The sequence below is a fragment of the Pseudonaja textilis genome, chromosome 1 (genome assembly GCF_049901715.1).
Source record: "Pseudonaja textilis isolate UNSWEBS1 chromosome 1, rPseTex1.2, whole genome shotgun sequence".
NCBI classification, from domain to species: Eukaryota; Metazoa; Chordata; class Lepidosauria; order Squamata; family Elapidae; genus Pseudonaja; species Pseudonaja textilis.
The window spans coordinates 40,078,462-40,096,251 of NC_141990.1; the positions used below are offsets into that span (position 1 = coordinate 40,078,462).

The 17,790-nt window shown below is 36.6% G+C and overlaps 1 protein-coding gene across 2 annotated transcripts in view; it reads left to right on the forward strand.

Annotated features, from left to right (window-relative positions):
• TTBK1 (tau tubulin kinase 1) overlaps nt 1-17,790 on the forward strand; it is a 102,498-nt gene that overhangs the window by 14,346 nt on the left and 70,362 nt on the right. Inside the window, exon 3 of one of the 2 annotated variants that reach the window (XM_087932114.1) lies at nt 5,392-5,553. The exons of the other annotated variant lie outside the window; for it this stretch is intronic. Within the exon in view, the coding sequence (XP_087788240.1) occupies nt 5,446-5,553 (108 nt within the window). The 5' untranslated portion in view covers nt 5,392-5,445. The remainder of the gene's footprint in view (nt 1-5,391; nt 5,554-17,790) is intronic. 2 annotated transcript variants of the gene reach the window in all.

The window sequence follows — 17,790 nt, forward strand, 5'->3', positions numbered from 1 at the left end:
ATCCGTGATAGTGGTAGAATCATGGTCTCCAATAACTTGAATAAATATTGCTTATTCTAATTCATAGGCTTCCTGAGGTGAGGATGTATCCTGAAATAACCTGGGATACTGCAGTTCTTCAGCACAAAACACTTTAAAGTGATTCACAGGACCTTTAGTAAGATGGTGAGAGAGTTTTCCGTAGCTTTTGTTTGATGAATGGAGGCCATAGAGCATTCTGAAGAGATTTTGGATGTTACTGTCTATATTTTGGCTACAGCAGACTTCATCTGACAGTCTTTAGTGTTGAACACCCTAGACTCCATATTTAAAGCTTTTATCCTAAAGATACAGAGGGAAAAACACCAGACTCCATATTTAAAGCTTTTATCCTAAAGATATAGCGTGCAACAATTTTTCTAGCCTTAATTGTTCTGAGTTTATAATTAAGTGATTTATGCAGCACTTGAATTTGAATTACAGCGTGACTTGACAGAGAGCTACTAATTATATAAAACAGGGTTATAACCTGCATTTGTTTGGCTGTCCTCCATGTAGGGGGCATCAACTGATTGCTGTACTGAAAATAATACTCTCTAGAGATTTTTTTTTAATCTCAACTTTTTTTTCCTGCCTGTTCTATTCAACTGCCTATTTTAACCTAATTATTTCTATTGTATATGCTGTTCCAATTTAGTTCCTAAATAAGCAGCTGCTACTGATAATCAACAATGGTGTTAGCTTTCTCACTAGGACACCAGAAAAGCAAACAATTCTAATATTTCAATGTTTTGGCTTTCTGTAATACATGAGCTGATGCTGGGTAGAGAAATTCTTCTGACATCCCATGAATATAGACAAGCAAATCAACACAAGAAGTTGCAATAAAAACACAAAACCCAAATTATACTGAAATTTCCCAGACTGTGTTCTAATATAGAAAAGGAAAAGTCAAATGGGACTGCAGTTTCTAGCCAGCGGATCACAGAGACCATATCCATGATTGGTTACCTAAAAAATAATGAATACCAGTTTTCTAATGTCTAGGTTTTGTTACCTCTGTTCGCTGAAAGTATTTTTGGATTAAATCTGTATATCTTAAGTTATGGAAATCTGGAATTAGTGTGTCTGAGCTAAAGGTTTTAAAAGACTCATTGTCCAAATTCTCTTCTTAATGTTTGCCTACTTTTCTTCCTGAATGCAAGAAATCTTTTTCAATCTGCAAGTTTAGCTTTTGAAATGGCAGGTGGTTGCTGGGTGCTTGAAATGCTGAGCTGAGTGAATGTATCCACATCCAATCTTTGATATGGTTAGCTGTGAGTATTACAAGAATGCACCAAGAATATATAAAATTAAAAAAAGAGGTAAATATGTCACATCATATATTAGCAGTCCACTGGCAATTCAACATTTTAATCCTGTTCAGGTGTATTGGAATTCCTGGTTCTGAACTGTTGGAAGTTGCTAAGGCTGAAAACTTTCCTGGAGGTTTCATATAGTGTGTTAGACTCAAGGATTAAATTGACATTCCTACAGCCTAAAGGGATAATGTGATAACTTGCTAGATATTACTAGCTAAGAAATAGAGCATACTGCTTCATGCTTTAGTTCAATTGACAAAAATAGTACAATGACTTATCTTTTTAAATATGCTTAAACCTGAAGATGCTAATCACCAAATTGCTTCTAAGATTTGGTTGGCCCAAGCCAGACCTGATACGTATGTGTGTGTGGGTGGGTGTGGGTGAAAGAGAGAGAGTTTAGGAAACACTTTGGCCTAATAAATGCATGCTAAGTCAGGATTTTTAACTATTTTGTTGAACAAGGTATGCTGGTCTAATTTGTATATAGAATATGAAGAATCAGTTTACACATCAAGCTGAACCCAAAACAATCAAATCACATTATTGTTTAGATATTAACCAGGCCATCGTGTAATTTTTCTTATGAATCTTATAAGGTGCAGTGCATGTTGCAGTTTAGTTTCATGAATGATTTTTATGTGGACATTTAGTTAATGCATAAAGCAACAGAGCTAGTAAATGGATTTTTTTAAAAAAATAAAAAAAATATTTCTTACTGTTGGCTTACTAATCCTTTTTGTCAATGGGAAATAGAATTGAATGCAACTACTTTGGCTTTACAAATATTTTTATGTTGGGAATAAAAATATTTCTTATTCTGCTTTTCAAGTAAAACAAAACAGGTACCAAAATCATTTCAAAGAATAGCAAATATTACAAATGCAAATATACAGTACAAATATAAAACTCAGTTCAGCAATAACACAGTAAAATGATGTAACAATATTATGAAAACCAAGAAGTCATGATAATTAAATTAAAAAGAAGTCATGATAATTAAAAATATGAGAATAGTGCTATTAGAAAAGCAGAAAAGGAGTAAGAAGATAAATTGGCTACTTCCAAAGGGTCTTTTTTTGTTTTAAGCTTCGCATGAGCAGCATCTGGCTGACCTTAGTTGGGCTGAGAAGCTGAACTATTCAAGCTTAGTTAATAATTGATTGGGCAACTATCAAAGCATCATCATTAAGAGTTGGGTGGTATATAACCAGAACATTTTTACTTCTTTTTAATTTGTTCTTTTCTTAAAAATTTAGTTTGGTTTAGCCTTGGAACAAGGGCTTCCTTGGAGAAGATTCGGTAGTACCAATGTTCCTACTAGAAAAAATAAGATCATAATGCCTCTGCCATTACACGTTACCATATGTAAATGTGATCTTACAGAGTTGCACTTCAGATGCTTGATAGAGTGATTACTGTATTATGTGCAGAAGGAAATTATACCATGTTGATTAGACTTTAAAGTAGTAACCAGCATTTGGAATAATTGAGTAGGCAGCTATTGTAGAATAAAACAATATTGGAGTAAAATGCTCTATAAACCAGTCTCTGCCAAATTCCTGATGGCAGTGTTTTCTATAAGGATGATTCAGTCCTCCCCTCCCTTGTTAGTTTCACATTTCCAGTTGTTGGCTGCAAAAATAGCTTATTGCTGCTTTGCTGTCTTTTGGAGTATAGACTTTAATGGGGCTTGGGCACCCCAGTAAGTTGCTTGTTAGTACTGTATGTTTTTCTAGGAAACCTATTACAGAAAAAAAAAGATGGCTGTTTGCTTATTGGGGATGAGAAATTCAATATATGCTTTCACTGTGAGTGGGAGAATTTTGGTCCCCGAACTGCCATTTTCCAAACTCTGATCGTTATTGACTGTAGATTTCTGCACAAGTTAAAATGTCCAAAAGTTCATTAAGGGACGTCCTATGGGAACATATTGCAATAATCTAGAGATTTCAGAAATCTGGATTTTAGGCAATCATTGCATTTTAAACATGTTTGATGAGCAAACTAGGATAACATACTTAATACAATTCGGCATCATAAATAATAACTATTTTGGAACTCATGGATCTACAAAATCATGTAAAACACAACAAAATGAATTAAAACAAAGCAACCTATGGTTGCTACATGAATTAGTATGCAATTTTGGGGAGCTTAATGAGAAGATGAACAGTTGGAGAACTGGTTCCTGTCTCCATTATTAACAACTAGCATCTTTTTCATCCCTTCTTCCAATTCTGTGCAGAAGATACTATACAATTACATTTTGAAAAGTAAGTTAAATGCAGATTAGGCCTGCATTTGGAATGCAAAATAATTACCATTCTTAATTGCTCATGAGTTTTTTTAACAATTCAGAAAGTACATTTACAGTAAAGAGTTTTAACTTTCTTCAGTTAATTTGTTTTCAAAATGTAATATGTCTAGTTGCTCTGATTTTTTGATATGATATGATAGAGGATATTTAGTTTTCCAATAGAAAAACAAAGAATTTTTTTAAATTTCAAAACCAACAATTCCTGCAAATTCATCCAGTTATATTCTGGCTGTCCATTGCTAACAAAGCATTTTGTGATACACTCTTCCATACATTATGATTAGCTTGAGAATTGTAATAATCAAAAGAGTAACTATAATTTTTCTTTTCCATATGCAGTTTAACTTCATTTGTTTTTTTTTAAACACCAAAAGTCTTGAACGCAGTTACATATCTGTAATAGAGGAAGAAACAGATGAGACAGTACAATATCTCCTTAATATAAGGAATGGTTTGGAGTGAAAATGTTGCAATCCTGATGCTCTTTACATTTATTATCCGTTTAATCTGCTGCAGTCATAGTGCTCTTTAGAAATATTGCCTGTTAACACATGTGAATTTTGGGAGTGGAAAATGTAACATTGCAAGACTATTTTCTTCTTTATTAATTGACAGTGAGTTTTTGATAATCAAAATATATGAGGTTATATTAATAAATAATATACTATAAACAATAATTAAAAACAAGGTAGCATAAAAAGTAATGCAATATAACGATTAAGATACTTGATGGAATCCAGGCTCATGTTCCCACTCAGTTATAGAGCTTGCTGGATAAATTTGGGAAAGCCTGTCTTGCATATAACGTTCTGATATCCCAAATCTCCCTCCCTCCCTCCCTGCCCCCCCTTATATATTTATCTCTGTTTATATTTATCCATCCATCTATATTTATCCATCCATCTATATCTATCCCTGTCTGTCTGTCTGTCTGTCTGTCTGTCTGTCTGTATCTATCTATCTATCTATCTATCTATCTATCTCTCTCTCTCTCTCTCTCTCTCTCTCTATCTAATCTATCTATCTTAGAAAGTGATATGCAAGAGAGGCTTTTCCAAATTTATCCAGCAAGGTCTATAATGAGTGGGAACAGAGTCTGGATCCCATCAAGTATCTTAATCATTATATTGCATTACTTTTCACACTACCTTGTTTTTTAATTATTGTTTATGGAATATTATTTATTAATACAAAAACACATTGTTAATGTGTTTCATGGTTGCCTCACGAAAATAATGTTTTTTAAACTTGACAATCTGTAGTACTGTGTGTGAATCCAGCTGTGTAGTATCTGTCAAATCTTGAGCTAAGTGTTATTTGAAGTATCAATCTCTGGTTAATTCTGCAATATTATACATATTATTAAGATAGGTATGGCTCTTGCATTGTTGCTGGCCTTCTTGTTACCACTAAGTTACTGAGTTGCTGGCTTTCAGTTTTCAAAATCCTGCATGGTAAAAGCCAGTACCTTGTCCACTATTTTTAATTTTGTGCCACGTCTCGCAGCATGGTTGCTTCTGCTCCTTTGTGCATGAGGACAGATGAAGAATTTTTAAAGAGGGCAGTTGTTTAAGCCAGCCAGGCTTATTGCAAGCTGTGCTTGATCCTGAGGTGAGTTTGCCACCTTCTTTAATGCTCCTGCCGATTGCTACCCATTTTTCCTGTTATAATCTGCATTAACTCTTTTGTGTTTCCCCATCCCCTTTTGTGTGCATTTTCTCTTCTTTCTAGATAAATGGCTCATTTAAATTGGGAGCTGCTACTAAACTATTTTCTGGCTGGCAGATGCAGTGCCTAGCAGCTGCTATCAAAGACGAACCAAACATGAGTGGAGGAGGGGAACAGGTTGACATTTTGCCGGCTAACTATGTGGTAAAGGACCGTTGGAAAGTGGTGAGTGTCTTCCTGTATCTCTAGCCTGCCAATCCTATCTAAGGATTTGCAATGTGCTCTGAATTAGCTGCTACCCTGGTAGAGACAATGTCTTCAATACAAGGTGAGCAAATCTCAAAGACCGAGAGCTGCATATACACTGAAATTGTCTTTGCAGCCCACAGAATTTCCACCTCACCAAAATCCATTAGCATGGATTGCCACTGTTTTGAAGCAGGAAACTCATGAAAGCTATAGTATATTAGAGGATTACTAAAATTTATATAAACAATCAAAAACTTGTAAAACTTGGGTGGGGGGAAGGAGGCGGGGCTGAAAATCCAAACCCTATTCAATGTAATGTGCCCTGCTCAATTTGAATAATCATTTTGTTCAGCAGGGTTATTGTTCTACCAAACAATGTTATATGATTTTTTTTTCACTCCTGCACAATATGCATGTAGATGATGTGGGTATCTGGTTTCACTGATGTTTTTAATGGAGACTTTATGAGAACAAAGTGTAGGCTGGTGTTCTTATTATATAATGTGTTCTGGATGAAGTCCTCACCAAAAGGACCTCATGCAGTATTTGCTTTAGTAGGTGCAAGTAGATAAGTTTTGTTAACCCTTCCACCCTAGAACTGGAGTATGCAGCAAGGACTGGGAGGTCATCTGGTATGCAGTCACTTTTTCCCTGCTATCTTGTGACAGATTTCAAGTTGCTGTTTTATACTTATTCAGCTAAGCTCTTTGTAGTACGGTTACATGTTTTCTATTTTGCCTGATTATTCTCTCACACCTGAATAGTATGTACTCAGACAGGCTAAGGCTGAGCAGGCAGTAGTTTAGGGTACAAAAGCCAATGCCATTCCTCTTTCTGAAACATTCTAAAAAAGTTAATCTTCACATCATCATGGGTTGGTGCCATTAGTCAATGTGGCCTAGGGATACTTGAGCCTTAATGTAGCATTAAGTACGCCATATCAATCAGAATAGAGGTGGAAGGGACCTTGGAGGTCTTCTAGTCCAACTTCAGCTCAAGCAGGAAACCCTATGCCATTTCAGACAAGTGACTTAAGAATAGAATAGAATTTTTTATTGGCCAAGTGTGATTGGACACACAAGGAATTTGTCTTGGTGCAGATGCTCTCAGTGTACATAAAAGAAAAGATACATTCGTCAAGAATCAAAAATGATAAAGTACAATACTTAATAATAGGCATAGGGTTCAATAAGCAATCAAATCAGACCAGGAAACAGTCAATATAAATTGTAAGGATACAAGTGACAAAGTTACAGTCATACAGTCACAAGTGGGAGGGGATGGGTGATAAGGAAATGAGAAGATTAATAGTAATAGTAGTGCGGATTTGTAAATAGTTGGACAGTGTTGAGGGAATTATTTGTTTAGCAGAGTGATGGCATTCGGGGAAAAACTGTCCTTGTGTCTAGTTGTTCTGGTGTGCACTGCTCTATAGCATCGTTTTGAGGAAAGGAGTTGAAACAGTTTATGTCTGGGATGTGAGGGGTCTGTAAATACTTTCACAGCCTTCTTTTTGACTCGTGCAGTGTACAGATCCTCAATGGAAGAGGTTGGTAGTAATTGGGTTTTTTTTTGCAGTCCTAATTATTCTCTGAAGTCTGTGTCTGTCTTGTTGGGTTGCAGAATCAAACCAGACAGTTATAGAGGTGCAGATGACAGACTCAATAATTCCTCTGTAGAACTGTATCAGCAGCTGCTTGGGCAGTTTAAGCTTTCTGAGTTGGTGCAGAAAGAACATTCTTTGTTGTGCTTTTTTGATGACGTTTTTGATGTTAGGTGTCCATTTTAGGTCTTGTGATATGATAGAACCTACAAATTTGAAGGTCTCTACTGTTGATACTGTGTTGTCTAGCATTGTAAAGGTGGTAGTATGGGAGAGTTTCTCCTAAAGTCTACCACCATTTCTACGGTTTTGAGCTGAACACAGTCAAAACTGTAGAAATAGTGGTAGACTTTAGGAAAAACCCTCCCATACTATCAGTTCCAGATTGTTCCGGTTACACCACGAGGCAAACTATACAACCTCCTGTCTGTATGCGGATTCGACGTTGTCTCGAATGAGACCAATCACTGTTGTATCATCTGAAAACTCCAGTATTTTAACAGATGGATCGTTTGAGATGCAGTCATTGGTTTATAAGGAGAAGTAGAGCAAGCACACAGCCTTGGGGGGATCCTGTGCTAATTATACATGTATCAGATGTGATTCTTCCAGTCTGTTCTTAAAAACCTCCAGTGATAAAACACCCACCACTTCTGATGGCAAGCTGTTCCGCTGGTTAATTACTCTCACTGTTAGGAAGTTTCTCCTTAATTCTAGGTTGCTTCTCTCCTTGATTAGTTTCCATCCATTGTTTCTTGTTCTGCCCTCTAGTGCTTTGAAAAAATAAGTTGACCTCTTCCTCATTGTGGCAGCCTCTGAAATACTGGAATACTGCTATCATGTCTCCCCAGTCCTTCTTTTCACTAAATTAGCTTAACCCAAATCCTGCAACTGTTCTTCATGTGTTTTTGTCTCCTTAATCATCTTAGTTGCTCTTCTTTGCACTTTTTCCAAAGTCTCAACATCTTTTTTGTAATATGGTGACCAAAACTGCATACAGTATTCCAGGTGTTTGACAGAACCAGTGCAGTGTAGTAGTTAAGGCATCAGAAACCAGGAGGTGGTGAATTCTAGTTCTGCCCTTAGCTAGCCAGCTAGGTAATCTTAATCTAGTTGTTTTCTCTCATCTCTAGGGAAGAGTTAGTGGCACACCACTTCTGAAAAACCTTGCCAAGAAAACTGCAGGCACTTGTCCAGGTAGTCTCTGAGACTCAGACACTGTTGAATGGAAGAAAAAAAGTATACAAAATAGTGTCACCATTGAAAAATGGGAAAAGTGGGTATGTGCAGAAATTACTTTCAGGTTACTGTTCCATTATCTGGGCATTCTTTGTATTTTTTATAATTATCTATTTACAGCTGCTTGTAAATTATCAGGCTGTAGCTATGTACAGTAAAACATAGCCACAGCCTGATAATTACACTACGTCGAATTACTTTAAACATTGTTTTACCTATTTTTGCCAACAACAAAATGTTGCACCATTGAATGCTTCTCGTCAAGACTCTATTTCAGCATATTCCATCATTTTCTCTCCAACCATTAATGTTTTAAAGCTGTTGCCACAGCTTAGTTCTGTACATTATTCCTAATCTGTTTCTATATACTGTAATAATATGTTTCTGTATAACAACTAGTACAATAAGTCTGTGCTCTCCCTGCTAATGCCATTTAAATATAATGTCTCAATTTTAGGATGCAGATATCTGAGTCATTTTCCCAAGTCATCTGTAGCAATGTAATTGTATCTAGATTTGCTTTGCTTTCTTTCCCTGCTATTTGTGTAGCTTCAGAATACTGAAGAGGTCAACTGCTAATGTGGTTTTCATGCTTGCTATGAAGGACTTGGCAGGGAGTCAGCAAGACCAGCTTTTGTTGTATTCATTTATCCAATGTCACATTGAATTAAGCATAGTATTTTTGCAGGAGAGGGCTGAAGTGCTAAATATAGCATCTCTGGTATTACAAATGATTATGCTTAGTAGATTCCTACAACAATTTAATGAAGATGCAGTTTCTTACCAATCTCTGTTATATATGCACATTTTAATCTTCCTTTCTTTCCTCTTTGTCCTTCTTTGGCATTGCTTGTCTTAGTAGTCTTGCCACTAAAAACTCTTTCCACGGTGTTCAGTTTAAGTGCTATATGTCTATGTGAATATTAAGAAATCCTCATCCCCTTTCTGAGGGATATATACACTGCTCAAAAAAATAAAGGGAACACTTAAACAACACAATGTAACTCAAAGTCAATCACACTTCTGTGAAATCGAACTTTCCACTTAGGTAGCAACACTGATTGACAATCATTTTCACATGCTGTTGTGCAAATGGAATAGACAACAGGTGGAAAGCAGAGGCAGTTAGCAAGACATCCCCAATAAAGAATTGGTTCTGCAGGTGTTGACCACAGACCACTTCTCAGTTCCTATGCTTTCTGGCTGATGGTTGGGTCACTTTTGAATGCTGGCGGTGCTTTCACTCTAGTGGTAGCATGAGACGGAGTCTACAACCCACACAAGTGGCTCTGGTAGTACAGCTCATCCAGGATGGCACATCAATGCGAGCTGTGGCAAGAAGGTTTGCTGTGTCTGTCAGCGTAGTGTCCAGAGCATGGAGGCGCTACCAGGAGACAGGCCAGTACATCAGGAGATGTGGAGGAGGCCGTAGGAGGGCAACAACCCAGCATCAGGACCACTACCTCCGCCTTTGTGCAAGGAGGGACAGGAGGAGCACTGCCAGAGCCCTGCAAAATGACCTCCAGCAGGCCACAAATGTGCGTGTGGCTGCTCAAACAGACTCCATCAGGGTGGTATGAGGGCCCGCTGTAATCTCCTGGGTCGTTTGTTTTGTAGTGATCTTTTTCCCAAGCCTCTCGTGTTTTAATGGCTTGGGTAATGGGTTGTGTGATGGGCTTGCGAGTTCTTTTGTTGTTACTACACAGGAGGCTAATGGAAAAGAGTTCAAAACACAAACGACCCAGGAGATTACAATGCAGGACCCAGGATACCACAACAAAAGAACTCGCAAGCCCATCACACAACCCATTACCCAAGCCGTTAAAACACGAGAGGCTAATGGAAAAAAGATCACTACAAAACAAATGACCCAGGAGATTACAGCACAAGATCCAGGATATCTCCAGAACAAAACTCACAAGGCCATCACACAGCCCATTATACCAACATCAACTCCATCAACCAATCAAGAGGCAGCAGCGCAGCCAACCAGCCCAGCACACCAGCTCCCACCACCAGTATTTACAGAGAGACGGCAGCTCCGATCACACACTGCTTGCACTGGCATGAAGCCGAAAGCACCAGCCTGAGGATGGCGAGTGGGACCTCGCCGAAATGTCGCCAAGATACTCTTAATCTTACACAGGAAAAGACACGAACACACCTAGACCTACATATACATATACATATACATATACATATACATATACATATACATATACATACATATATTCTGAATACTCACTTTATTGATATTTGTTATGAAGTTAGGATTTTCCTTTTTAAGGAGATAACAATATTTGAAAAAGCTATAATTTTTAATTCCACTATCTCCACATTTCTCAACAACCAAGGGGAAAATCCTTGTTTAGCTTAAGAAGCATGCAAAGAAAGTCACAAAGATTATCTTTGGGTATATTGCCAGTATTTAAATTTTCTGTGTAACTTTTCTGCAATAGCAATCCACAAGTTTTTTGGGAAACTTGAAACTGGAATTCCATAATACTATCACATATTCACTATTGTCATCCATTGCAAACACGCAGGGAATACTCGCATTGGATGTGGTAATCTGTAAAGATTTCTTTCTCTCCTCCCTTCCCAAGATTTGTTCATCTTGACAATCTCAGACATTGGTAAATTTAGACATAAATACATTCACTGCTAAGATCACCAGGTATCTTCAGGGGTGTATAAGAACTTTAAATCTAGGAAACTCAAGTTCATTTTCACTCCTGAAGTTCTGTGGCATCCCTCCTGCTAAGTCTTATATCAGGTCTAGAAACCATTTTTTCTTCCAACATTTATGGTCCCTTAGCAGCTTTCTGACTAGTAATATTGTATTTTTTTCCCTTTTGTTCAATCTTCTCTGATTCTTGTAGACTACCTGGATGAGTTCCTGCAGTTTTCTTGGCAAGGCTTTTTCAGAAGTGGGTTGCCATTGCCTTATTCCTCAGGTGGAGAGAAAATGATTGGTCCAAAGTTACCTAGCTAGCTTAGATTTGTCTGTTACTATTTAGGGGCTGTTGCATGTAATTTCCTCCAATAATCATTTAAGTGAGGTGGATGGTATAGAATATTGGCAAAATAAAATAGTTTCTTCTCACCCTTTAGTTTGCTAACATATTTCCTATTTCTTGGAAGCAGTCCTATGAACTACACAAGTATTTGGCATGATGGACCTGCAGAGACCAGCAGGGACAGAATCTTCTCATTTGTTGTCAGAAACATTTCAGCATGTTGCTTGATTTTCATAGCTGGAATTCTGGAGACATGACTCCAAGTACAAAATTATAATGATGGGCTGTGGCTCATATTTTTTCCCTTTTAATACTTGCATAGTTTCCATAGCAAAACAGTAAAATTCTTTTTTACATCAGTTACTGCAAATGTCAAACCTTCTTTGAAATACTGTAGGCTGCCAGTACTTTGATAAATGGAGCTGTTAGTTCTTCTCATGTAACAAGATGACACATCAATTTCTAACTGCTTTCTGAGCATTTGATGCTCACATTGCTGACAGTAGAGATTTTAAAAAATGGTTAGGGAATATCATTTTTATTTTTTTAGAACAGTTTTTGCTACTAGTCCGAAAGTACTCTCTCAGCAACTATCAGTAAGTACTTTGCTCTAGCTATATATGTTTCTCAACTGATTTTACATCTGTGGTTGTTTTCCCCTGTTATATTCCCAAACAAGCATTTTCTAATCAATAACTCAAAATTATTTCATTTTGTAGTACTAAGAAACCTAAACATTTTAGCTGAATTTAAGATTTTGGTTCTCATATAGTTTGTCAGTGCACTCTAGTCATTTACTATGAAGAATGAATATAAATGTAAGATGTAGCAATTCTCCTAAATGCTGCTGCGAGAGCCCAGGATGGGTTAAATCTCAATCTACTTTAAGTTACAGTGTTTATTCCAAATTGGCAATGCACGATGCTTTATTTGATGTCTCTTGCATTTATGTGTAGTACTTAATACTTAGAAGTAAAAAGTAAAAAGTCAGGTCTTTCGTTTGATGTGTGGCACCTACTACTTGCTACAAAGAATGGAACTGCTGTGTAAAGGTACTTAGTTTAATAAGAGACATTTTGTGTACTTGTACATATAGGTAGATATAAACTATATTTATATATTTATTAAATGTTTTGATCTGGGCAGATAAAAATAAATAATTGCAATAAATAAAAAAAGAAGTAAACAGTACAGTGAAGTTAGGTTAAGAAGATACACAAGATAACTAAACTAAACTGTGGACATTGTACAAAACATCTTAAGCTTATTTAAAATGGCAAATTTTGCTTTCTAATTCTGGATGGATTCTTCTGTAGAATTATTCGCTTTGAACTTGTGTTTAGTTGCAGTGGTGAAATTCAATTTTTTTTTACTACCGGTTCTGTGGGCGTGGCTTATTTGGTGGGTATGGCTTGGTGGTCATGTGATGGTGGGCGTGGCTTGGTGGTCATGTGGGTGGGTGTGGCTTGGTGGCCATGTGACTGAGCATGGCTTGGTGGTCATGTGACTTAGTAGGTGTGGCCAACTTAATGTCACTCACATCAAAGGCTGCCTCACCTGGCCCCTCCCTTCCCAGTCATTCCTTGTCACACCCAGCCTCAACTTATCTATAGTGCTGTAACAATATTGTTCACCTTTTTTTGACTTTATTATCTACATACTATAGATGTACTTTCATGGACCATTGAAAGGAGGAAATGGCTCACATGCTTCTCCCAAGAGGGTGGTAGGCAACAGGCTTTTAAGGGGCAGCCAGAAAGAAAGGGGGGTGGGGGCAATGTATTTTCCAAAGCACCAGAAGGCAAACAAGAAGCAATGGATGGAAACTGAACAAAGAGAGAAGCAACCTAGAACTAAGGAGAAACTTCCTGACAATGAGAACAATTAACCAGTGGAACTGCCTGTCTCCAGTTCTGGCTGCTCCATCATTGGAAGTTTTAAAGAAAAGACTGGTCAGCCATTTCTCTGAAATGATATAGGGTTCCCCCTAAAGTCCCTTCTAAGCGTTATTCTTTTTTTTCTGACACCTTTCCCAAGACCTCTACTCAGAGTTTGGCATCCTCAGTTTTCCTGCCTAGGGGTAGGGGCTTGGACTAGAAAACCCCCAAGTCCCTTTAAACACACATGTATTTAGGCTCTGGACTATAGACATTGAATGCATGTAAACCCTGAAAAATATGTGGTAGCCCTGGGCAAAAGAAAGGCATTAGAATCACTCTAGGTGTAGGGAGAGTGTAAAATATTAACACATGATAAATAATGGAACAATTAAAAATAATAGCACAGTTTTCTCTGTCTATCTCTCTCCCTTTCTTCCTATTTCTTTTTCTTTCTTTTTCTTTGTCTCTTTCTGTCTTTCCCTTCCTTTTTCTCTCTCCCCCCACTCTCTCTCACGCACACACACCACACACTCTCTCCTTCTTTTTCTTTTCTTTCTTTCTTTCTCTTCCTTCCTCTTTCTTTCTTTCTGAGTGGAAACCAGGTGACTGGGTTGGGGGCGTGGCTAGCCAGATGTTGCTACCAGTTCGGCAACCCATGCCAAATTCTTGCTACCAGTTTGGCCAAATAGGTGCAAACTAGCTGAATGCCACCTCTGTTTAGCTGTCTATCTTGGTGTGATATCTACAAATTGTCCCAAGAAACTTCAGCCATGATTGCATCTCTGCCACCTATTGTAGCATACATTTTTAAAAAATGCAGACATTGTTTAATATATATGAAATTATAATTCAATTCAATTTGAGGGAAATTTTGTAATTTATAATCTTTTCCTTTTATTATAACAAACTTGAAGTAATTTCTTTTGTTGTTCCTAGTATTCTTGATCCTTGGTTCTTTCTGAGCATTTAGCTTTTCTGACAAAATTGCTACCACTTCATGTTCTTTGCATATAACATCACCTACAGTGGTGGGATTCAAAATTTTTTACTACTGGTTCTGTGGGCTTAGCTTGGTGGGCATGGCAGGGGCAGGATGCTGTAAAATTTCCAGTCAGAGGTGGTATTTGCCGGTTCTCCAGAACTGGTCAGAACTTACTGAATACCACCTCTGATCACCTACCTTTTCATTGCCTCTCTGAGTACTTTTGGTATTCAGATTTTCACTAAATGTATAGGCACTGATTTATTTTAATGTGCCAAAAAAAAATCCTCACTGGAATTGTTAAAAGTTTTTTTCTTTCGGAATTCCAACTAATCTTGAGCACCTTTCATTTAATTATTTAAAATATCTTTTTTTGTATAAAAATCAAACTATATGTTTGATCGCAGTCAGCTTTGGTTTTCTTTCAAATCAAGAATCCTAGTATTCTATTTATACTATGCTATTTCTATTTTTAACACTCCCTATTTACTTCTTATCAGTTCAGAGAAGTTTACCCTTTTCTGTGTTCATCCATTCCCTGAAGGAGTAAGTTGGCAGCAATAAAAGTTAAAAATTTCCTGAAAGAGCCATGCTTGGCTGAATTAATCTCATCAGGAAGAATAGACATTTTAATAAATAAATATGAATTAAAAAATAATCATCTTTAGGTTAAACTAATTTTAAGAAATCCTTATCCTCTTAGAGACATATCTAAGACCTTAAAATAGGAAACAGTTAAAAGTAACAAATACCCATGAAAACTGTATACATTTTCATAAGTCAAGGGAAATGGAATAAACAGTCTCATATTAAAACATATTAGTACTCCAAAAATTAGAAAAATAGCAAATTGCCTAAATATTAATATAAAAATATAGAAACATTTTCAAAGATTAAAAAAAAGAAAAGAAAAAGAAAATAGTGAACTTCAGAGCCATTTCTGCAACATAATAAACACCTATCCTTTGGTTAGGGAGATCATTTGCAATTAAAATTACTTTTATTAATTTAGTATTTATTCAATCTATTCATTTTTCTGATCCCCACTTGAAAAGAGATCTATTTGTTCCCAAATCTGGTTTTGATTATTTGATTATGTGTTATCAAGCAGACGTTAACTCTGTAAGATCACGCAGAGGTATTTTTTTTCCAGATAATCCCCATCTATCATATCTAGCACTAATCAAAAATTGCTGGATAAAGAAGAAAAACTCTTTCCTCACTGAATTTTTATGTTTGTTAATTATGCACAGAGGCAGGTCAGAAAAAAATCCTCATTCTAGTATAATATGAAGATGATTGTTGGGAGAATTGCAAAATTCTATCTTGTAGATTTTTATAATTAATATAATTAATTATAAAAAATCAATATAATCCTCAATTTTGAATGAGTGAAAATCTCTGTATTACCTAGATTTTATTTTCAGATCTCATTCAGATGGTAATGAAAAAAAGTTCAAAAAAGAACTTTTCCAAAAATACCTCTAGGGGCTACTCTTGCTCTGCTTAAAAGAAAACTCACTATTTTTGAAGAATGAATCTTGCATACAAATTATTTTGTCTTGGAGCTCCACTATTTCTTTGATGTGTTTCTGATTAGCATGTTTAAGTTAGTCATTTCTGTGGTCAGAGGAATACTATATCCTAAAGGCTAACGCATAGTATTTTGCAAAGATTATGCGAGGCCCTTGATGAATAAAATTCCTCGGATCTCTTCTAAAGCGGACTGTGACTGGGATTACTAGGACAAGTTTTCATCTATTAACTGGGAGTAGTTTGTGCTTGTAAAACTTGAGAAAGCAGAGGGGATTTTTAAGGCTTTTAGTGTGCTCACTCTCAGTTAGATCCAAGCCTCTTTTACTTAGTCAAGACCATCTGGGAAAAATCCTCTTGTGGGAACTAAGTGGAAGTGATTTCATCCTTGAATAATGGGATTCTCCCTGCCTGAAAAAGGTGGTGATGTGCTTTCATCTTAACAAATTTTTACTAGATCCAGTGATATTGAGCAATTTTCCTCCTTTTGAGCAAAGATCTACTAGATATAGATTATCTTGGCCTTTTTCAGTAAAGTTTCATGCCCGGATATAATGCTGAAAAACATTATTTGTGGATACTAACTTGTGGCACTGGGACAGAGATGGTACCACTCTCTGGACTTGCTTGACCTCTTAATGACCATTACCATCAATGATGATATTCTTCAGGATTTTGGGAGAAGGAGACACTATTTTGAATTCTCTGAAATTGGTATCAGTGTTGGGCAGAAGAGGGGAAGGGGAGGCTGATATTTATTCCCCAAGGATCTGTGCTCTTTCCTTTTCTATTTAATATCTGATGAGACTGCTTGGGAATTAATTTGATAACATAGATTCAGGTATCATCACTTTACTAGATGATTACCAGTTATATATTTGGAGCCCCATCTGACTTATTGTGGAAATGATGTCTCAGTGTCTGGAAGCTGTTAGCAAATCAGTGAGGAGGAATCGATTTAATTTCAATTCTGACAAAAATTAATGACTTGGGATCAGGTATGCCTGGGATTTTCCATTTTTAGTTCTCTATTGTGTAGCATTTCTGACGCAGGTGTGCAATTGGTACTGATGGCTTTTCTTGGAAGAGCAAGTGGTATCAATAGCCAGGATGTCTTTTGAATAGAAAATGCGTCATTTTCTACCCTTCCCTATTGACAGAACCTGCTCATGGTATCTTAGTTACCTGCCACCTATGTGCGCTGTAGATGATAGAGTCAGAATCTGATAGAGAATGCAACTTTGCAAGCAGTTATGGGCATACGTCAATATGCCCATGTGACATCTATATTTTCTGAGCTGGTTACCAATTCAGATTGCTAATTGATATCTGTAACATAACTTGGAAACTGATTTATTTGTGGGATTGCTTTTCTGGTTGTCTCTCTCATAAGATCTAACACAATAAGCATGTACCAATCTTATGGGATCCTGGAGACATCTTTCTTTTTCCTGCTGTCTGAAATCCAGATCTGCCAGAGGCTTGTCTAAGTCCTATCCCTGCTTTGATTTAGAAAGGCATTGAACACTTGGATTTTGAACAGGCTGTGGGCTATGATGTTTTGTGGTTCCATCAAGTGATGATTTATGGAAGATGGTAAAACTATTTTTATATACTTCCACATAATATCATTTCATTTTTATATCTTTTGCATCCTGGTTACTTTTACTTTTAATATATGTTGCCTTGATAGCAAGGGGGTAATAATGTTAATGATTTATTAAATATACTTTTAATTTTATTTAATTTTCTGTATCTGCTGCCACTTAATATCTTTCCTGGATTTTAGCAGCCCATGTTTGGTAAAGTCTATTATTACACATATTATTCTTAAGAAGCCAACTATTTGGTTTTGTGTTTGTGTCTTTAAATACCCTTTTTAGTTATCCAAGACAGTCATACAACGTTGCATTACTTGTACTTTTTTTCATAAGTTTCTTGGTAAAGTGTGGAATC